This window comes from Gigantopelta aegis, chromosome 9 (genome assembly GCF_016097555.1).
Source record: "Gigantopelta aegis isolate Gae_Host chromosome 9, Gae_host_genome, whole genome shotgun sequence".
In the NCBI taxonomy this organism is placed as follows: Eukaryota; Metazoa; Mollusca; class Gastropoda; order Neomphalida; family Peltospiridae; genus Gigantopelta; species Gigantopelta aegis.
In genome coordinates, this window is record NC_054707.1 from 66666656 (window position 1) to 66684979 (window position 18324).

Consider the following 18324-nt stretch of genomic DNA (forward strand, 5'->3'; position numbering starts at 1 on the left):
TAATATATTATGCTGTGGGAAGGTCCATATAAAAAGATCACATGCTGCTAATGAAAAAAGGTAGCGGGTTTCCTCTAATATTAATTATGGAAAAATTACCAAATGTTTGACATTCCAGTAACCAATGATTAATCAATGTGCTCTTGTGGTGTCGTAAAACAAACTTAACTTCAACCACCTGTATACAGGGAATTGTTTTAATCATTGTGCTCTTGTGGTGTCGTAAAACAAAACAAACTTAACTTCGACCACCTGTATACAGGGAATTGTTTTAATCAATGTGCTCCTGTGGTGTCAGAAAACAAACTTAACTTCAACCACCGGTATACAGGGAATTGTTTTAATCAATGTGCTCTTGTGGTGTCGTAAAACAAAACAAACTTAACTTCAACCACCTGTATACAGGGAATTGTTTTAATTTCTGGTAATGGTCAAAAAATACCAGTTGGGACTATACCAGATTTAAGCAGTGTACACCGTGTATTCTGGTAGTTTCCGGACTGTTGGATCAGGTTACTTCAGTTTTGCATATATTAACATTTGTTTCGAAGATATCATTTGTGTTCATTTTATTTTCCCTACGATAAAAAATGCAGTACAGCAGTATCAAAATTAATTATTTTCATAGTGAATAGAAAATGCAAACAAACAAAACAAACGCTGCATGAAATAAGATTAGTGTTTGTCCCAGTAATAGAATGTACTAATACTTACTGAAAGCATGTAACTATTTAAACAAAAATGTTGTTGCTAAATTTTCTTTGCGGATGCTCCCTAAATGAAATAATATTAATTTTGCATGTTGTAATTTATTGGGTCTGATCTGACTGCAAAAATAACATGCCCACAAAAATTTGCCCCTTCAGAAACATAATGTTTTGTTAGCACATCAAATTTAGTATGTGCTTTATGTGGTCATAATGAGTTATGTGAATTATCAGGTATCAGAGTCCTACTTTTTATATTATTTTCATGTTTTATCTCTTGTTTTTTTTAGTGCGGTGGAAGACAAAGATGTTGGTCCACTGATTAAAACAATAATGACACGATGTATTCAGTGCACACGATGCATCAGGTTAGTAGATTTGTTAAACGTATTAATTCTGTAGCAGGATGTGGTTTAAAACGAGAACTTGCAGATGTCTGATGAATCATAGGATTTATCTCCCTTGGTAGACAGGCTAATGTTTTTTTTTTCAAGAGGGCTGGTTCATGGTTGTATGTGGCTAGACATATAAATTAAACTATTATAATTATAATAATAAACTGTTCTAATCGGAGACCATTGGAAACAAAATTATAATTTTGTATTCTGCTTGACTGCTAGATAGTGTTGATCTTGATATACTTGATCTGAAAAATTAAATTAATATGTACAAAGCAGCATGCACCATAGATGTTTTCCTGCATGTCAGACTATTGCTTCTTATGCTAAAGTTACAATAACCCGTGGGATTTGGAAATTGCTGCCTCATTTTAACATCCTATTTAATACACCAATAATATACTAGACATGAGAAGGAAAATGTGTTGTGACATAACCTAATTTTGCATTCTGTCTGTCAGGTTTGCCAGTGAGATAGCTGGAGTGGATGATCTGGGAACGACGGGGCGAGGCTCGGACATGCAGGTCGGGACGTATGTGGAGAAGATGTTTAAATCAGAGCTGTCCGGAAACATCATCGACATCTGTCCTGTTGGGGCGTTGACATCCAAACCCTATGCTTTTACAGCCAGACCCTGGGAAACAAGGTAAAATACACTAATATACAATAATAGACTATTCAAGTAGCCGTGGGAAGCAAAGTGAATACACTAATACATTAAGATTAATTATTCAAGTAACCCTGGGAACCATTGTAAATACACTAATAAATGATGATTATTTATAGTCCTTCCTACTATGGATTTTACTACAGGTTATTTATTTTTTAGCTAATTGTTTTCAAAATTGCACACAAAAATAGTATTTTTTTGTTATTTCCAAAACTCTTTTACTGTTTTTCTTACGTCAAACCAAACTAAAATTATTTACCATAGATTTACATCTTCAGCTATGACACACATGTAAACATTGTGACACATCTATACAGTTAAGATGTTTTATCCAATCAAAAGCCATCTTCATGACCATATACTAGTAAACGACAATGTGCAAATCCATGTAATATAAAAAATATTTTAAAATTTCTGCTTATGTTATGGGAGTTTGGTTTTTAAACACTTAAACACTGTCAGTCACATGTATGGATTGATATATCTTTTCACTATCCAGTGCATTACATGCTTTGCCATTCTAGTTTTATAGCTTAATAAAATATTATATTAAGAGAACTGACTAAAACATTATGATTTTGTATTTTTAATGTTCAGGAGAATAGAAAGTATTGATGTCATGGATGCCCTTGGCAGCAACATTGTGGTAACGATGAGAACAAACGAAGTGATGAGAGTGTTGCCACGACTAAATGAGGTACTCTCATGTTCCTTCATTTAAATATAGTTACCGACAACTGAATAATATCCTTTGTGATTTTGTAACAGACATTTAGCTTGCATTTGTAAAATCGAAATTCAGATATTTCTGGTCATCCTAGTGTTTGTAGTAACTAATGTTATGTATTAATGGCAAACTTTTGATTTTAATATCATCAATACACAACATAATAGGCTAGTTATGTGCAAAATTTGTCTTATGCTTTACATACTTGTTCCACTATTCAACATCAAAAGGTGGGACTTTTTTTAATTATCCAATATTTTTTTGCAAAACAGAAAAAGTACATACCTTTGGAAATAGGGACAATGCCTTTAACAATATATTCTTGTATCAGATCTTCATGGATGCATGTAAGTTAAGCTCTTAATTTCATTTATTATAGGTCACTTTAATATTAAACTGAATACTGAGGTTTGTTTTCTAGGATATCAATGAGGAATGGATTTCAGACAAGACGCGGTTTGCATACGATGGCCTGAAACGACAGAGACTGACCTCGCCATTCATCAAGGACAGCAAGGGTCAGCTGGTCCAGACCGACTGGGAAAGTGCCCTCATTACAGTTGCACAAAAAGTAACTTGATTTTTATTTTAAAGACAGAATCGATATAGATTTAGTTACAATAATGTCACATTCTTACTTATTAGTCCCCTACCAGTACCCCATACATGTTTCAAGCACAAAGCTACTTGACACAGTGATACTCAGTCATGTGATTCTTCTGCTAATTGGCGGAATTCCGCTTTTAAATTGTTTTCCCCTTTCATTCTGCACTAGATTACGTGCCGTCACGCATGTATAATTTTCAGCTTTTTTAGAAATGTTTCAATCACATGCCTGGATACTTGCTGAAATAAAATTGCATAAATTGCTTACATTTATTGTCCACATGAAACTACTTTTTTTGACAACAAACACTTGTCACATTTATCACCAATGGCAGGACTATCAAAAGTTTGGTGCATCTCAAACTTTGTCCCAACCAGGTGTTATTTTGGTTTAGTACTACCTAAATGTTGAGTTTAATTTATCAATGTTTTTTTATATCATATATCTAATAAAAATGCAAAGTGATGAAGGAATGAAGGAAATGTTTTATTTAACTACGCACTCAACACATTTTATTTACGGTTATATGGCGTCATACATAGGGTTAAGGACCACACAGATATTGAGAGAGGAAACCCGCTGTCGCCACATCATGGGATACTCTTTTTCAGTTAGCTGCAAGGGATCTTTTATATGCACCATCCCACAGACAGGGTAGTACATACCACAGCCTTTGATATGCCAGACGTGGTGCACTGGCTGGAACAAGAAATAGCCCAATGGGCCCACCGACTGGGATCGATCCTAGACAGACCGAGCATCAAGCGAAAACTTTACCACTGAGCTACATCCCACCTGCATAGTGATGATGTCCTGTGATATACCACCACACACATGCAACAAGTTATTTGCTTATTACTTATTAGTATTTTGGGCCAGTGGCCATAATACTGAATAAAGCTTGTCTTTGTCTTGTATGTTCAGTTGTCATTAAACAATTGTACCATATGTTTCAGAATGTCCCATTTGTATAACCTGTCTTTGTTAATGGCATCATTATTTTTTGTCTTGTTATTTCCAGCTGGGTGATGTCAGTGGTGACCAGGTTGCCGCTGTAGCAGGAGGTCTTGTGGACGCTGAAGCTCTGATTGCCATGAAGGATTTCATCAACAGACTGGGCAGTGAGGCTCTGTGCACAGAGGAGATTTTCCCCATGGACGGAGCAGGGTAAGAATGTGTACAAGACCATCCTCTATACATTGTTAAATGCTAGTTTTAATATTTGTTCTTGATTTAATTGGAATTCTGATTTGAGGACTGAAACAGTTAACAGTTTGTGTTATTCAATGAAAAGCTTACATTAACCACTATTGTCAAAACCCTGATAAATTGCGTGGATTTTTAGTCGAAATAATTTTCAACCCTGCATACATATTTTTTTATGTGTGTTGTCTTCTTGTATTTGAAGAATGTACATTTTATAGTCATTTGAGCATGGTATTGACTTGAGTGTTTGGAAAAATTATGTTTTAAAAAATCAGAAATCGTACACGGTTAGACTGTATATATTTAAAGTGTACTTTGACACGACAGTGTTCTTGTTTATGTTTTCAGAACTGACTTGAGGTCAAACTATTTATTGAACACAAGAATTGCTGGAGTGGAAGAAGCTGATGTGTTACTTTTTGTTGGAACTAATCCACGTTTTGAGGCACCTCTCTTTAATGCTAGAGTTCGAAAAAGGTATTCTAGTTTAATGACTAATAGTGAATAGCTAAACAAACACAATGTGAGGCACTGCTCTTAAATGCTCAAGTACAAAAAGGGTATTCCAGTTTCATAACTGTAATAGTGAATAGCTAAACAAATACAATGTGAGACGCCTCTCTTTAATGCTTGAGTTCTAAAAAGGTATTCTAGTTCGTGACTTTGTAGTAGTGAATAGTTAAAAAGACTTGCAGTTTGAGGAACACCTCTTTAATACTCTAGTATGGAATCTGTATGCTGGTTTCATGACTTTGTAGTACTGAATAGTTAAAAAGACTTGCAGTTTGATGAACACCTCTTTAATACTCTAGTATGGAATCTGTATGCTGGTTTCATGTCTTTGTAGTAGTGAATAGTTAACAGACTTGCAGTTTGATGAACACCTCTTTAATACTCTAGTATGGAATCTGTATTCTGGTTTCATGACTTAGTAGTACTGAATAGTTAAACAAACCCATCCAAAACTGAAGTCTGTCTATATGTTTGAATAACAAGACTGTCATCTATATAAAATTGATGTCCTGTTATTTGGCATGCCGTTTACAGGGATGCACAAATCAGTTGTCCGCGTGCCAGGGACAACCAAAATATGTTGTGGGCAACCATTCTTTGTCAAACAGTTGCCCCGACTGACAACCAAGAAAATCATAAAACAAGTAAAATGAAAAACAAAACTTCCCGACACTCGGACAGTCACGGGCAATTCAAAAGTATCGAAACTAATAACTTGACTGACAGGCAATATAAATATCCACCCTAATGCTGCCATCCACTCAGCGTCCACCGTGCATGATTTTGACGACTTCAATGCAGACAGATACGTTTCAGAATGGTGGCTATTAGCAAAGGGCACAAGACATGTGAAAGGCCACAAACTACACCAACAAGCATCCAGTTCTGAGCTAAAAATTTGGCTAAACCATTTTCTGTCTTCCGATGTGAACAATCGGTTACATAATCTATCCGACACCTAACATATAATAATAATACCAAATATTAACAGGGATCTTGCGACTGGTAACGAGAAGCGGTGTCATCAAGAATTCAGCATAACAATGTTTGCTTATTTTAATAATCACAATTATTAATTTTAACAGCAACATGTATGCAAGAAAACTCTGTAAAATCTTTGAGCCAAAGTAATAAAAACGGACCGAAATTGCGTGTCAGTTTCAATACACATGCTAGTTCAGGGCCAAAGACAAGTAGGCTAGGGCCGAGTTCAGGTAGACCAAGCAAAACAAAAACGTCCGCTAAACTGGTTTATGCGCTTCACGTTAAACCCAATGTCCACGTCGGGAACCAATCGCATAGTTCGCGAACGTTACGGAAAACGTTCGTTGGCTGTTCTCAGTGTGCATATAGGTCACGCTTGACAGTCAGCAGAGACTTGCATGTGTCAAAAGACATTGTTGCAGACATTAAGCAATACAATTACACGCAAGTAAATCTTGATGTAAATTTGTGAGAAATAACCCCACCACCAAATAGTTGTTCGCATTAATGAATACTTAATTGCTGTTTCATTTGTTTATTTCTGTTGTCTTTGTTAATTTCACACTCATGCATTTCGCGATCGCGGGAAAGGAACATGCAGTATTTATACAAATTGCGGTTAAACGTACACTGAATACAATTAGTTTACAATAATCATGATATTTGTTAGATAAAATATTATATAAATTTGTTAGATTTTAAAAAGAGCGTAAAATTTGAATTCATTATCTTTTTAATCAAAACCTTTTGATGTAAATGGATAGTTGTCATAACGTGAAGTCAGCATTCTTAAGACTACGTATTTTACAAGCTGAAATCAACAACAAGCATTTAACACGACGCGGAAATCAACAAAATGGTGCAAATTACGAAATTGTTGGGTGTGGAATAGATGGGTTATTTTAAAATACAATTAAAACCAGTTCAAACCAAAATAAAGATTGCTATTTTACAGAAATAATGAGCACTGCTTAAAAAATAAGAAGAGTATTGGCACTCAGATTTTTATTAATGCCATAGGCCTTAGAATTTTGGGTGTGTTTGCAGAGGGCATTGGCTTCCAACTCTGCATATCTCCCCTCACCCACTGATTTTGATCAGGGATAATTTTGTTATTCAGATGTATTCCAGTTTGTACATAATTACCTGAAAAAGATACAAGTTTCATATTCATATATGAATACTCTATACAGTACTACACAAAACAATTTTGGCTAAAACATTTTCATTATGGCAAATAAAAATCCCATTTGGCAGTTTTTTTGGCAACAGGTATTTTTAATCTTGGATGAGCCCTGAGTTCATCAAGTATTATGACTGTGACAGCCCAAGCGAGATCGAACCACCTCTGTGGATCCATTCAGCTGATTGGGTTGTTTCTTGTTTCAACCAGTGCACATCAACCGGACAAAGGCTGTGGTATGTGCCTTCCTGTCTGTGGGAAAGTGCATATAAAAGATCCATTTCTGCATTAGGGAAAATGTAGCGGGTTTCCTCTGATGACTACTAGTCAGAATGACTAAATGTTTGACATCCAATAACCGATGATTAATTAATCAGTGTGCTCCAGTGGTGTCGTTAAACAAAACCTCAGCCTAAGCGAAGATGAGCTGTAGATAAATAATGTTAAAAAAGAAATAAGTAATGATAATAAAAACATTTTAAATTTCAGTTTCATTTTAAAGACAGTTCAAAATTATATTCATAAAACGTTTTATAAAATATGTGGGCAACCAAGAGATGATGTTGGGCAACCAAACTTCACATTTGTGTACCCCTGGTTTATAATGTTGGTAGCCAAATTAGTCATTGATTTTTTTTTTTTTTTTTTAAATGGCTAATAAAATGTGCAAGTGGCTAAAATTTTGGCTAATCCGTTTTTTATCTTCTGATGTGAACAAACAGTTACATAATCTATCCAACACCTCAAATATCATATTAATACCAAATATTCAATTAGCGTAATAGTGATCTTGCGACCGGTAAGTAGAAACGGTGTGATCCACAATACAGCGTATTGATGTTTGCTTATTTTAAATTTAATAATCATGGTTATTAATTTTTAACGGCAATGCATTCAACATGTATGAAAGCAAAGTCTGAAAGATCTGTAGCTTGTCATTTTAACTTTGTAACGACTTTGAACCAAAGTAATAAAAATAGACCAATGCGTGTCAATTTGAATACACATGCTAGTTCAGGGCGGAAAGACAAGTAGGCTATCCCAAGGGCAGAGTTCAGCCAGATCGAGCAAAAACAAAACGTCTGCTAGACTGATATATGCGTTTCACGTTAAACCAAATGGAGATCGTGGGAAATGAACATGCAGTATTTATACAAATTGTAGTTAAACGTACTCTGAAGAAAATTAGTTTACAATAATCATGATATTTGTTAGATAATGTTAGATATAAATTTGTAAGACTGTGAGGTGACGTCTAATAAGTTAGCTGGATATTGAAAAGACCGTAAAGTTTAATTTTATTGATGTTTTTTTTTTTTAATAAATGGAATAGTTGTAATACTGTGAAGTCAGAAATTATGAAATTGTTAGGGGTAGGGAATTGATGAGTTACATTAAAGAAATTTTAAAAAAAGCAATTCAAACTAACATAAAAATTGCTATTTAAAGAAATAATGAGATCTATAATAAAAAAATATATTATCTTGCACATGTTTATTTGGAAAAAAAGGAAGAAAACAAAACAAAAAACCCTCCATAAACATTCACCCTACCCCATATTTTTGTATGTTTGTTAATTTAATGTCATAGCCCTTAGAAATGGGGGTGGGTGGTTGCAGGGGGTACTGGCTTCCAACTGAAAAATCAATGTAATATATTAACTGCCCCTGTCCCCATTGCTTTGATTTTGATCAGAGAATACGGTTTTGTTATTCAGGTTTATTCCAGTTTGTACACAATTAGCTGAAAAAGATGCATTTTTATATTCATATGTAAATATTCTATACAGTATTGCATAAAATAATTTTGGCTGAAGCATTTTTAATATGGCTAATCAAAATTCCATTTGGTTAATTTTTTGGCTACAGGGATTTTTGATTCAGGGATAGCCCTGAATGTGGTTGAATTCATTACAACAACTAGGTGTCCAGTCATCGACATATGGTTAAAGTTAAAATTTATTTATGATCAAATTTCCACTTCTTGATCCTTTGAATATATCATTTTGTTTCATGGGGCAGGATGTAGATCATGGTTCAAAGTAACTGAAGTAGTAGTATTTTATTATTTTTTGTTTTTATGATTTCCTCGTGTTAAGTAATGCTTTTGCTTATGTATATCAGTATCTCTATATCTCTCGTGCAAATCATTCGGTCAGTTTATGATAAATCTACGTCTGTAAGCCCGTTGGGTTATTTCTCATTCCTGTGAGTGCACCATGACTGGTATATTAAAGGCAGTGGTATGTGCTATCCTGTGTGGATGGTGCATATAAAAGATTTTGCTACTAATGGAAAAATATAGTGGGTTTCTTTAAAATGATATGTCCAAATTACCAAATGTTTGACATCCAATAGTCGATGATTAATAAATCATTGTGCTCTAGTGGTGTTGTTAAAACTTGTAACTTGCTAAAGGTTGTATTCAAGTAAGATAATTTTTCCAGCATGCTTTACACATTGTTGCATCAGACTTGTTCACTTTAGGAAATATACTTCAACCAGAGTTCGACAAATTCCGCTAGCCCGACGCCCGTGGCTAGTGGTTTTTAAGTTCGGGCTAGTGAGAAACGTAGTGGTCCCCACCATCCTTATCGCTCGTGTTTTTTTCCCTCTTCTTTTTTCTTTTCCTCTCGGCTGAAATTTCGTTTAATACATTTGATTGTGATGTTTGTCATTGAATAATATTAACAACACAGTCAGTATATAATAATAATCCACTTGAACTAGGTCTGCAAACTGCAGTAACATGCTATCTCTACATCGTCACAGTTACAGCATGCATTGTTTACTTTTCCCTTTCAAGTTTCTGGCACAGGAAATAAGTCTAATGACACGCGTGTTTTGATTGGTTGGACACGCCACGTGGTGGTTAATCTCGCACATATGTTTTAGGCTAAGAACTTGGAAATCACCAATCGCGATAACAAGTTAATCTCAATCAAGTAAACCCCAGTCATGCTTTGAATTTCAGTGTTTGTTTTATTTACCTATTGTTTTCTAATTTAACACTTCGCTTACATGTGGTTATCGGCAATCAGGAAAACAATTTACTTTAATGTTAACCGCACATGCAACGACTCGGCTTGCCTATTACGTGTAGCGGTTTGGATAATGTGTTAAAGCTACCGATACAAGATAATACCTTTTTTGTTCATCATTTAAACAACGGATTAGATGTCGCCGTTATATTCTTTTGATATCGGTCTGACAGGGGATGATGCCCTGTATTTGAGCAATTGGCATCACTGTTACAGAGTGTTCCTGGCGACATAAATAGTAGGCCCTAAATCATTTAGTAAATGTATAACCCACTACCAAATACACATAACCTTCTATTACTGTGTGTCACACTGTCGTACCCTCATTTAAATTTAATTATTTTGATAGTGGGTTTAGATACCAACCATGAATTTGCTCAATTATTTTTCCCCGGGGGGAAGGCAAAAGCGAAAACGAGACAATGACGATGGATCACACTTGACAAAAGACCAAACGTACGACACGACAAAAAAACTGAAAGTTACAACATGATTTAAGTGTTTGTCTTATTTTACCGTTATACTTGTAAATGTGTAATGTTAGAAAAATTATTTTAAAATCCAGTTATAATTGATCAGGAATTTGGGCTAGTGCTTTATCTTGGTGGGCTAGTGGTTTTTACAAAGCCACTAGCCCTGTGGCTAGTGACTTTTCAAAATATTTGTCATACTCTGCTTCAACACTAATGTGACAATCATTGGTAATGGGTGGTAGTAAAAATTCAGGCAGTTACAGTGATACAAATACACTCAAGCCTCTTTGTGTCGTTAAACAAAACTAACTTTTTAACTGTGATATCAATTTTCAGCTGGATTCACAATGATTTGCAAGTTGGTCTTATTGGTAACAAAGTGGATTTGACATATGATTATGAGGTAAGTGTATTTTTAGTATTCAATAAATGTAAGAGAGACTGCAGTTTATTAAATCATATTATTACACGTATGGACAGAGAGAAGTGGGGAAAGAAAAAAAGTCTTCCCCAAGATACGTTTTGACGTCATAATCAGTGCTTCACTATAGACTTTGATATCACAACTGTTAAGCTGTTAACAACAAACAACCGTAACTATGTTTTATCCATGTCAACAACTTACTTCATCAGTGATACACATGTCACAGCTATGATGAAATGCTGTATCTTGTTCTCAACTTGCAAACTTGTTTTCAATAACAGTATCATTTGAAAATCTTCCATAAAATGATAAAGATTGGTAATAAATAGAATACCCAACTTGCTACTCCGCAGTACCATTTATTTCACCAAAAGCTCAGGAAGGACAACATCAATTCATTTGTGAAATGTAAACGGTATTGCCTCATAGCTCGTTGAGTATTCTCAAAATATATGATGCATGATGTCTCTGTGAATAATAGTCATATTTATCACTGATGTAGCTCAGATAAGGCTTATTTCCATGAGTACATGGATGTGTGTGTACTGAAACCATTAAAAAGTAGGAGCCAAATTTACGAAGTCTGTGTTTCTTAAATGCAGATGTTTAAGCATGGTATGTAGTTACACAGGTGTAGACATAAACAGGCTTTGTAAATTTGGTGCTTTATTTTTAAATGTATTGTTGATTTGTTACGGTTCATTAACTGTTTTGTTTTGTTGTAATTTCAGCATCTTGGTGATACGGCAAAAACTTTAGAAGAGCTTGCTAGTGGTAAACATCCTTTTTGCAAGGTAATAGCATTGATTTCCTGATACTCTTGCTATTGAAAATATTTTATTATGCATGGAACTTCGGCTGAAGAAATTGGGTATGGTTGTGGTGCTTCGGTCAATAAGAATATGATCCATGATACATACTTTGGAATACATGAGCGCAGGTAAACAGAGAGGTGTTTTTCTGCTGTCATACGCTTTCCTATAGCAACGTGGGGAAATCTGGAAATCTGACAAGATGTGACATGATTTTTCGTTCCACCCCAAACAGTATTTTCATAATTAGCATTGCAGGCCTGCGCAAAATTAAAATTTGCATAACCTTAAAAAGGGGTTATGCCAAAGGATTTTGCATAACCTATTTTGATATGCATAACCTGGGGTTTTTTTTTTTTTATAATTAAAAAACCCTAATTAATTTTGAGAAACGAGAGTGGCAATGGTAAGTAAAAAGTATATGTATAAATATGTTTAAAAGATTTTAAAATAATAATAATGATTAGGACTATTGTAATAAATTACCAAAACATGATGAATGTCAGGCTTGACCTGTTATATAAAACACATGTGTGCATAACTACGTGTGAATAAATGAGAATTCACTGCAAGGCAATCTCTTACCATTAATTTTATAATATTAGTCTTTTATGTGTATATCATGTCATGACATTCAGTCGTGCATGGGAGACTCGGTGCCATCTTCCTCATCTGAGGAACAGTGGATACTAATATTGTCACTGTCATTATCACTGACACTGTCATTGTCACTGTCACTTCCTAATAATAGGGTCACTGTGACTGGTTCGAGATTGTAATGACCATCAGAATATCGCCATTTTTGATTGGTTAAATTTGGCTATAATGCCTTCTAACAACCAATGGGAATGCATTTACTTTGCAAGGTATTTATACAAACTTGACTGGGTTACGTTACGCGCTACGAAAAAGCACTACATCGGGAACAAGTCTAATGTTTGTACTCACGATAAAAATATGTTGATACGTTGCCTGGATTAATTATTCATTAAATTTTACATTAACGGTAAATCGGTTATGCCAAATAAAATGGCATAACTGATGCATGAACGAAACGGTCATTCGTGCAATTTGTGCAGGCCTGCAGTGTTACATAAATGATAATAATAAAGGTATTGGCTTCAGATGATGATCATAGTGGCAAATGTTTACTCTTAATTACTATTCATGTTTATATTCTCAGCTAGTGTTTGATGTAAATAAACATGTGTTAATTTATATTGCCCACTCAGGTAAGTGCATAATAATAACTTTAGCCACAATGTTTGTCTCTCCTTTACAGAGTTAAAATGCAAGGTTATAGCTATTACTTTACAGACTTGAAGGTTCACATTTAGATATGTTTCTCAATGAAAGTCCTAAGTCAATGAAACTTGGTTTATAGTTGCACCTATATATGTTCGTCACAGTGCACTGAAAAAGTTATTTAGGTGAGACCTTTGATTCAGCGCAGTTCTTGTTGCTATTTGAGATAAAATGTCTAAGGCTTGATTTTTGTGGACGTCAATAGACTGTTGTAGTCTCCACCTGAAATTTTATATCACACAATCAGTTCCTGTTAGTAGGCTGCATTGGATTATTTCCAGTTACAACATTACAACTGCACTATGAAATGCTGTGGTGCCTGTCCTGTCTGTAGGGGTGGGGAATGAATGAGAAAAAGAGAAAGTTGGATTCTTCTCTTATTAGTCCCCTACCAGTCCAACCAGAGGGCCTATAGGTTTCACCTCCGTCCTTCAATCTGTCTTTATGCCCATCTTTACCGGCCTCGGTGGCGTCGTGGTTAGCCATCGGTCTACAGGCTGGTAGGTACTGGGTTCGGATCCCAGTCGAGGCATGGGGTTTTTAATCCAGATACCGACTCCAAACCCTGAGTGAGTGCTCCGCAAGGTTCAATGGGTAGGTGTAAACCACTTGCACCGACCAGTGATCCATAACTGGTTCAACAAAGGCCATGGTTTGTGCTATTCTGCCTGTGGGAAGTGCAAATAAAAGATCCCTTGCTGCCTGTCGTAAAAGAGTAGCCTATGTGGCGACAGCAGGTTTCCTCTCAAAATCTGTGTGGTCTTTAACCATATGTCTGACGCCATATAACCGTAAATGAAAATGTGTTGAGTGCGTCGTTAAATAAAACATTTCTTCTTATGCCCATCTTTCCCACATAGTCTTCCGATAGACATTGAGCTGAAATTTTGTGCATAACTTTACCATGTGCTGTTACAGATCAGGTTTGACTTTCATGGCAATTTACCCATTTTTCTCAGAGTTATGGCCCTTGAACTTAGGAGTTAGAAAATGTGTTGGGTTCGGTAGAGGACATATATTGTTTTAGCAGTACTCTGGGAATGCTTGTTGTAAAGGCCAAGAGACAAAATTACCATACCTGGTACCAGTAAACAAGCAATGTTGGACATTATTTTCCAGTCCTTTGTTTGAGCTTTTTTTATGCTTCAGTAGGGTGAATAAATTGTTTTGTACCATTTTATCTGTTCAGACACAGACATAGATTTTTATTTGATATACTGTATATATACTGATTGGAAGAACTAAGAAAACAAATGATGTGTGAGACCATCTTTTGTTCACTGTCAGAGTACATGTAGTTGTGCCTGTATAAAATACAGAGATATAACGTGGGATTGAATGTCAGTTCACATGGATTTTACTTAGGTAACCGATTGTTTGGATACACAAATATAGTTCTTGGAACCGATGAGTTAGGCCTACCTAATCCTAAAACACCTCAATTAGTACTGTTCTGTTCTACAATGATGGTTCAAATTTATTTAAAAACAAACTGATTTTCACTTTCATTATCGATATATGGTACTTTTAATGTTAAGAATGTAATTGTTCACCATGTAACCGATTGGCGGTTCTCGTGATTTTAAAGTTGCATAACCGACACGTGAACAGAACAACGATTCTCATGAAATATTGTGCCCTGCAGTACTGTGGGATTCACTGCCAGTAACACTGTAAAGGGCTAACTTCTTGATACTGTGGGATTCACTGCCAGTAACACTGTAAAGGGCTAACTTCTTGATACTGTGGGATTCACTGCCAGTAACACTGTAAAGGGCTAACTTCTTGATACTGTGGGATTCACTGCCAGTAACACTGTAAAGGGCTAACTTCTTGATACTGTGGGATTCACTGCCAGTAACACTGTAAAGGGCTAACTTCTTGATACTGTGGATGACACTTTTGGTGGCAGTCAATATTTTCTGTTACTATTTATGTGTTCCTTTTTTTTTCTGTTAGTATATATGTAAAAACAAATGAAATGATAAATGTTGGTTGTACCAATGATAATGCTGGAATACATGAGCGCAGGTAAACAGAGAGGTGTTTTTCTGCTGTCATACGCTTTCCTATAGCAACATGGGGAAATCTGGAAATCTGACAAGATGTGACATGATTTTTCGTTCCACCCCAAACATTTTTCTCTTGTACTGAATGATATAGTCAAACCGTTATGTTTTTAGTTTTAGTTTAGTTACTGGAACGAATTGTGGTTTTGCCAATTTCAGAGTAAATTTTTGAAAATGTTTAAGACTGGTTAATTTAAAGAATATTTTATTAGCCAAATACAAAATGTTGTAGTCACTTTGTAAAAAATTAGTAATCAACTAATTTGGCAATGCAGTCCTGGTTTAGTCCAGTATGTCATAATGTAGTACACTTTTTCTAGGGTTAGTAGGATATTTATCACTTTAAAATACGAGGCTGTGATATTAAAGTTTCAGACAGATCTGTAATGTAATGAGTAAATATAGCTGTAGTTTATAATAGTTAATAAAATTAGTTGTTTGCCAGCTTATTTTGAAGTGTTGATTATTGTTTTATGTAAAATAAAATGTTAAAACTGACCAAAAACAAAACTGATGTGTTAAAGCGATATAAAATGATGTGTTGTTTTTCTTAGGTGTTGAATTCTGCAAAGCGACCTATGATAGTGGTTGGAAGTGCAGCAGTATAAAATAATGTGTTGTTTTTCTTAGGTGTTGAATTCTGCGAAGCGACCTATGATAGTGGTTGGAAGTGCAGCAGTATAAAATGATGTGTTGTTTTTCTTAGGTGTTGAATTCAGGCCTTTCCCCAGGATTTTTTTTAAGGCGCTTACATTTTTAGCATCAGTATAACACAAAAACAGTTAAGTGTTTGCCTTCAATCCAGCTAATCATGCTCTTTTTTAAAAACTTTTTTTTAAAAGTAACCCATCAATTCCCCACCCCCAACAATTTCATAATTTGTGCCATGGTGTTGCTGTTGATTTTAGCGTCGTGTTAAATGCTTGTTGTGATTTCTGCTTGTAAAATACCTAGGCTAAGAATGCCGACTTCACAGTATATTCCATTTATAAAAAAAACAATTTAAAAAACCCATTAAAAAAATTAAAAGTTACGGTCTTTTTAAAATCCAGCTAACTTATTAAATGTCACCTCACAGTCAGACATAATGTTTTCAGTGTGGGGGAGTTTTGGGAAGGGGGTGTTAGGATAGAAATTATTGATTGCCAACTTAACTGTACTTTTAAAAAGTGCTTCACCTATCGTTTATTCAGTTAAATGGTGCAGTTGATTCTGTCAATGGGCATCTTCTTTGATAGACCTTGAAGCTTGATTGCTCGGCACGGGAATCCCGTTACCCTAAGCGCCATCCTGACGGATTAGCAGTCCATTGTTAGGTATTTAGGAAGTGTTTTACCTGTCATAGTAATTAGGTGTCCATGATATACTGGCACACAAGTTGTTTGCAAGAGGTAGTCGACTGCCACACTCGTACTTGTGAAAATTGTTTTTCTAAAGCACTTCAAATCAAGGCGTAGCAGCAATTGATTTAAGGCGCTTCCACGCCGTCAAAGCGCTTACTTTACGGACCAAGGCGTGTCGGGCCCTGGGGAAACCCCTGGAATTCTGCGAAGCAACCTATGATAGTGGTTAGAAGTGCAGCACTATAAAATGATGTGTTGTTTTTCTCAGGTGTTGAATTCTGCGAAGCGACCCATGATAGTGGTTGGAAGTGCAGCACTATAAAATGATGTGTTGTTTTTCTCAGGTGTTGAATTCTGCGAAGCGACCCATGATAGTGGTTGGAAGTGAAGCACTATAAAATGATGTGTTGTTTTTCTCAGGTGTTGAATTCTGCGAAGCGACCTATGATAGTGGTTGGAAGTGCAGCACTATAAAATGATGTGTTGTTTTTCTTAGATGTTGAATTCTGCAAAGCGACCTATGATAGTGGTTGGAAGTGCAGCACTATAAAATGATGTGTTGTTTTTCTTAGGTGTTGAATTCTGCGAAGCGACCTATGATAGTGGTTGGAAGTGAAGCACTATAAAATGATGTGTTGTTTTTCTCAGGTGTTGAATTCTGCAAAGCGACCTATGATAGTGGTTGGAAGTGCAGCACTATAAAATGATGTGTTGTTTTTCTTAGGTGTTGAATTCTGCGAAGCGACCTATGATAGTGGTTGGAAGTTCAGTCTTACAGCGGAAGGATGGTGCTGCGGTTCATGCAGCAGTCTGTAATCTGGCACAGATGGCGAGAGTCAAGTGTGGAGCCGGGGAGGACTGGAGGGTTCTTAACATCTTACACAGGGTATGCTATTTTATTTCATACCTAGAGATTCTTAATGTCTTGTAGACAGGTCTTATTGCATGCCAAGCTCAATACATTAACATTTTGCAATGAATACAAAGCCATACCTGCTTAGAGAGCCACCTGTATTGTGCTTCCACTGAACTCTTCTTCAGATTCATCAAATATAGAACCAATTAATTAGTCGCCTCTCTTAGGAGAACAAATTACTTGTATTCAACAGAAAAATGTTGTATTGTTCTTAATAAAATGTAACCCTAGTTGCAGCCTGTGAAAATAGATGCTAAGTTTGGTTCATCTACAAACATATAATACATCTGGTCAGAGTTCTAATAGAGTAAAACTAATGTCTATGATGTTTAAATGGGAAAATACTGTCAACAAATAGACTTAACGGTTCTCAGAGATAAGTAAGTTTTTAGAATTATAAAAACATTTATTTTTGTGTATTAATAAAACCGAGCATTACCAAAAACTCTTCAGGTGTAAGAAAATGGATATTCTATACAATAAAATGGAAGTAACTTCTGATTTAAATTCTCAAAAATGGCTATAAAAATATGTCATAATGTTGAAGGTTGGAGAGGCATTTAGTCTTCGGTTTGATTGAATCTCGAGTTGCTTTGGTAACAGCATAAATTCATCTATGACAGCCCTATTCTTAACAAATTGTAACCATTGACATTTCAACTTTTTTAGGTTGCCAGTCAGGTGGCAGCGTTAGATCTTGGTTACAAAGCTGGTGTTGATTATATCCGAGAACATCCACCGAAGGTGATCTTCCTCCTGGGAGCTGACGAGGGAGCCGTCACTCGAGACACCTTGCCTAAAGACTGTTTTATTGTTTATCAAGGTTTGTGAATTATAGTAAATATAGAGCCAACAGTGACTTAATTCATTTTTTTTTCAAATCCTCCCGAGACCAAATTTCCAGGGAAGCATGACCCAACCCCACTTAGAAACACCACTTGTGACA

General features: G+C 35.6%; 1 protein-coding gene across 1 annotated transcript in view; it reads left to right on the forward strand.

Annotated features, from left to right (window-relative positions):
- The window catches only part of LOC121380675 (NADH-ubiquinone oxidoreductase 75 kDa subunit, mitochondrial-like), a 34877-nt gene that overhangs the window by 12465 nt on the left and 4088 nt on the right, over positions 1–18324 (forward strand). The window contains exons 8-17 of the mRNA XM_041509614.1: positions 998–1075; positions 1567–1752; positions 2374–2473; positions 2925–3074; positions 4132–4277; positions 4665–4793; positions 10846–10912; positions 11665–11727; positions 17187–17348; positions 18048–18201. Of these exons, the coding sequence (XP_041365548.1) occupies positions 998–1075; positions 1567–1752; positions 2374–2473; positions 2925–3074; positions 4132–4277; positions 4665–4793; positions 10846–10912; positions 11665–11727; positions 17187–17348; positions 18048–18201 (1235 nt within the window). The remainder of the gene's footprint in view (positions 1–997; positions 1076–1566; positions 1753–2373; positions 2474–2924; positions 3075–4131; positions 4278–4664; positions 4794–10845; positions 10913–11664; positions 11728–17186; positions 17349–18047; positions 18202–18324) is intronic.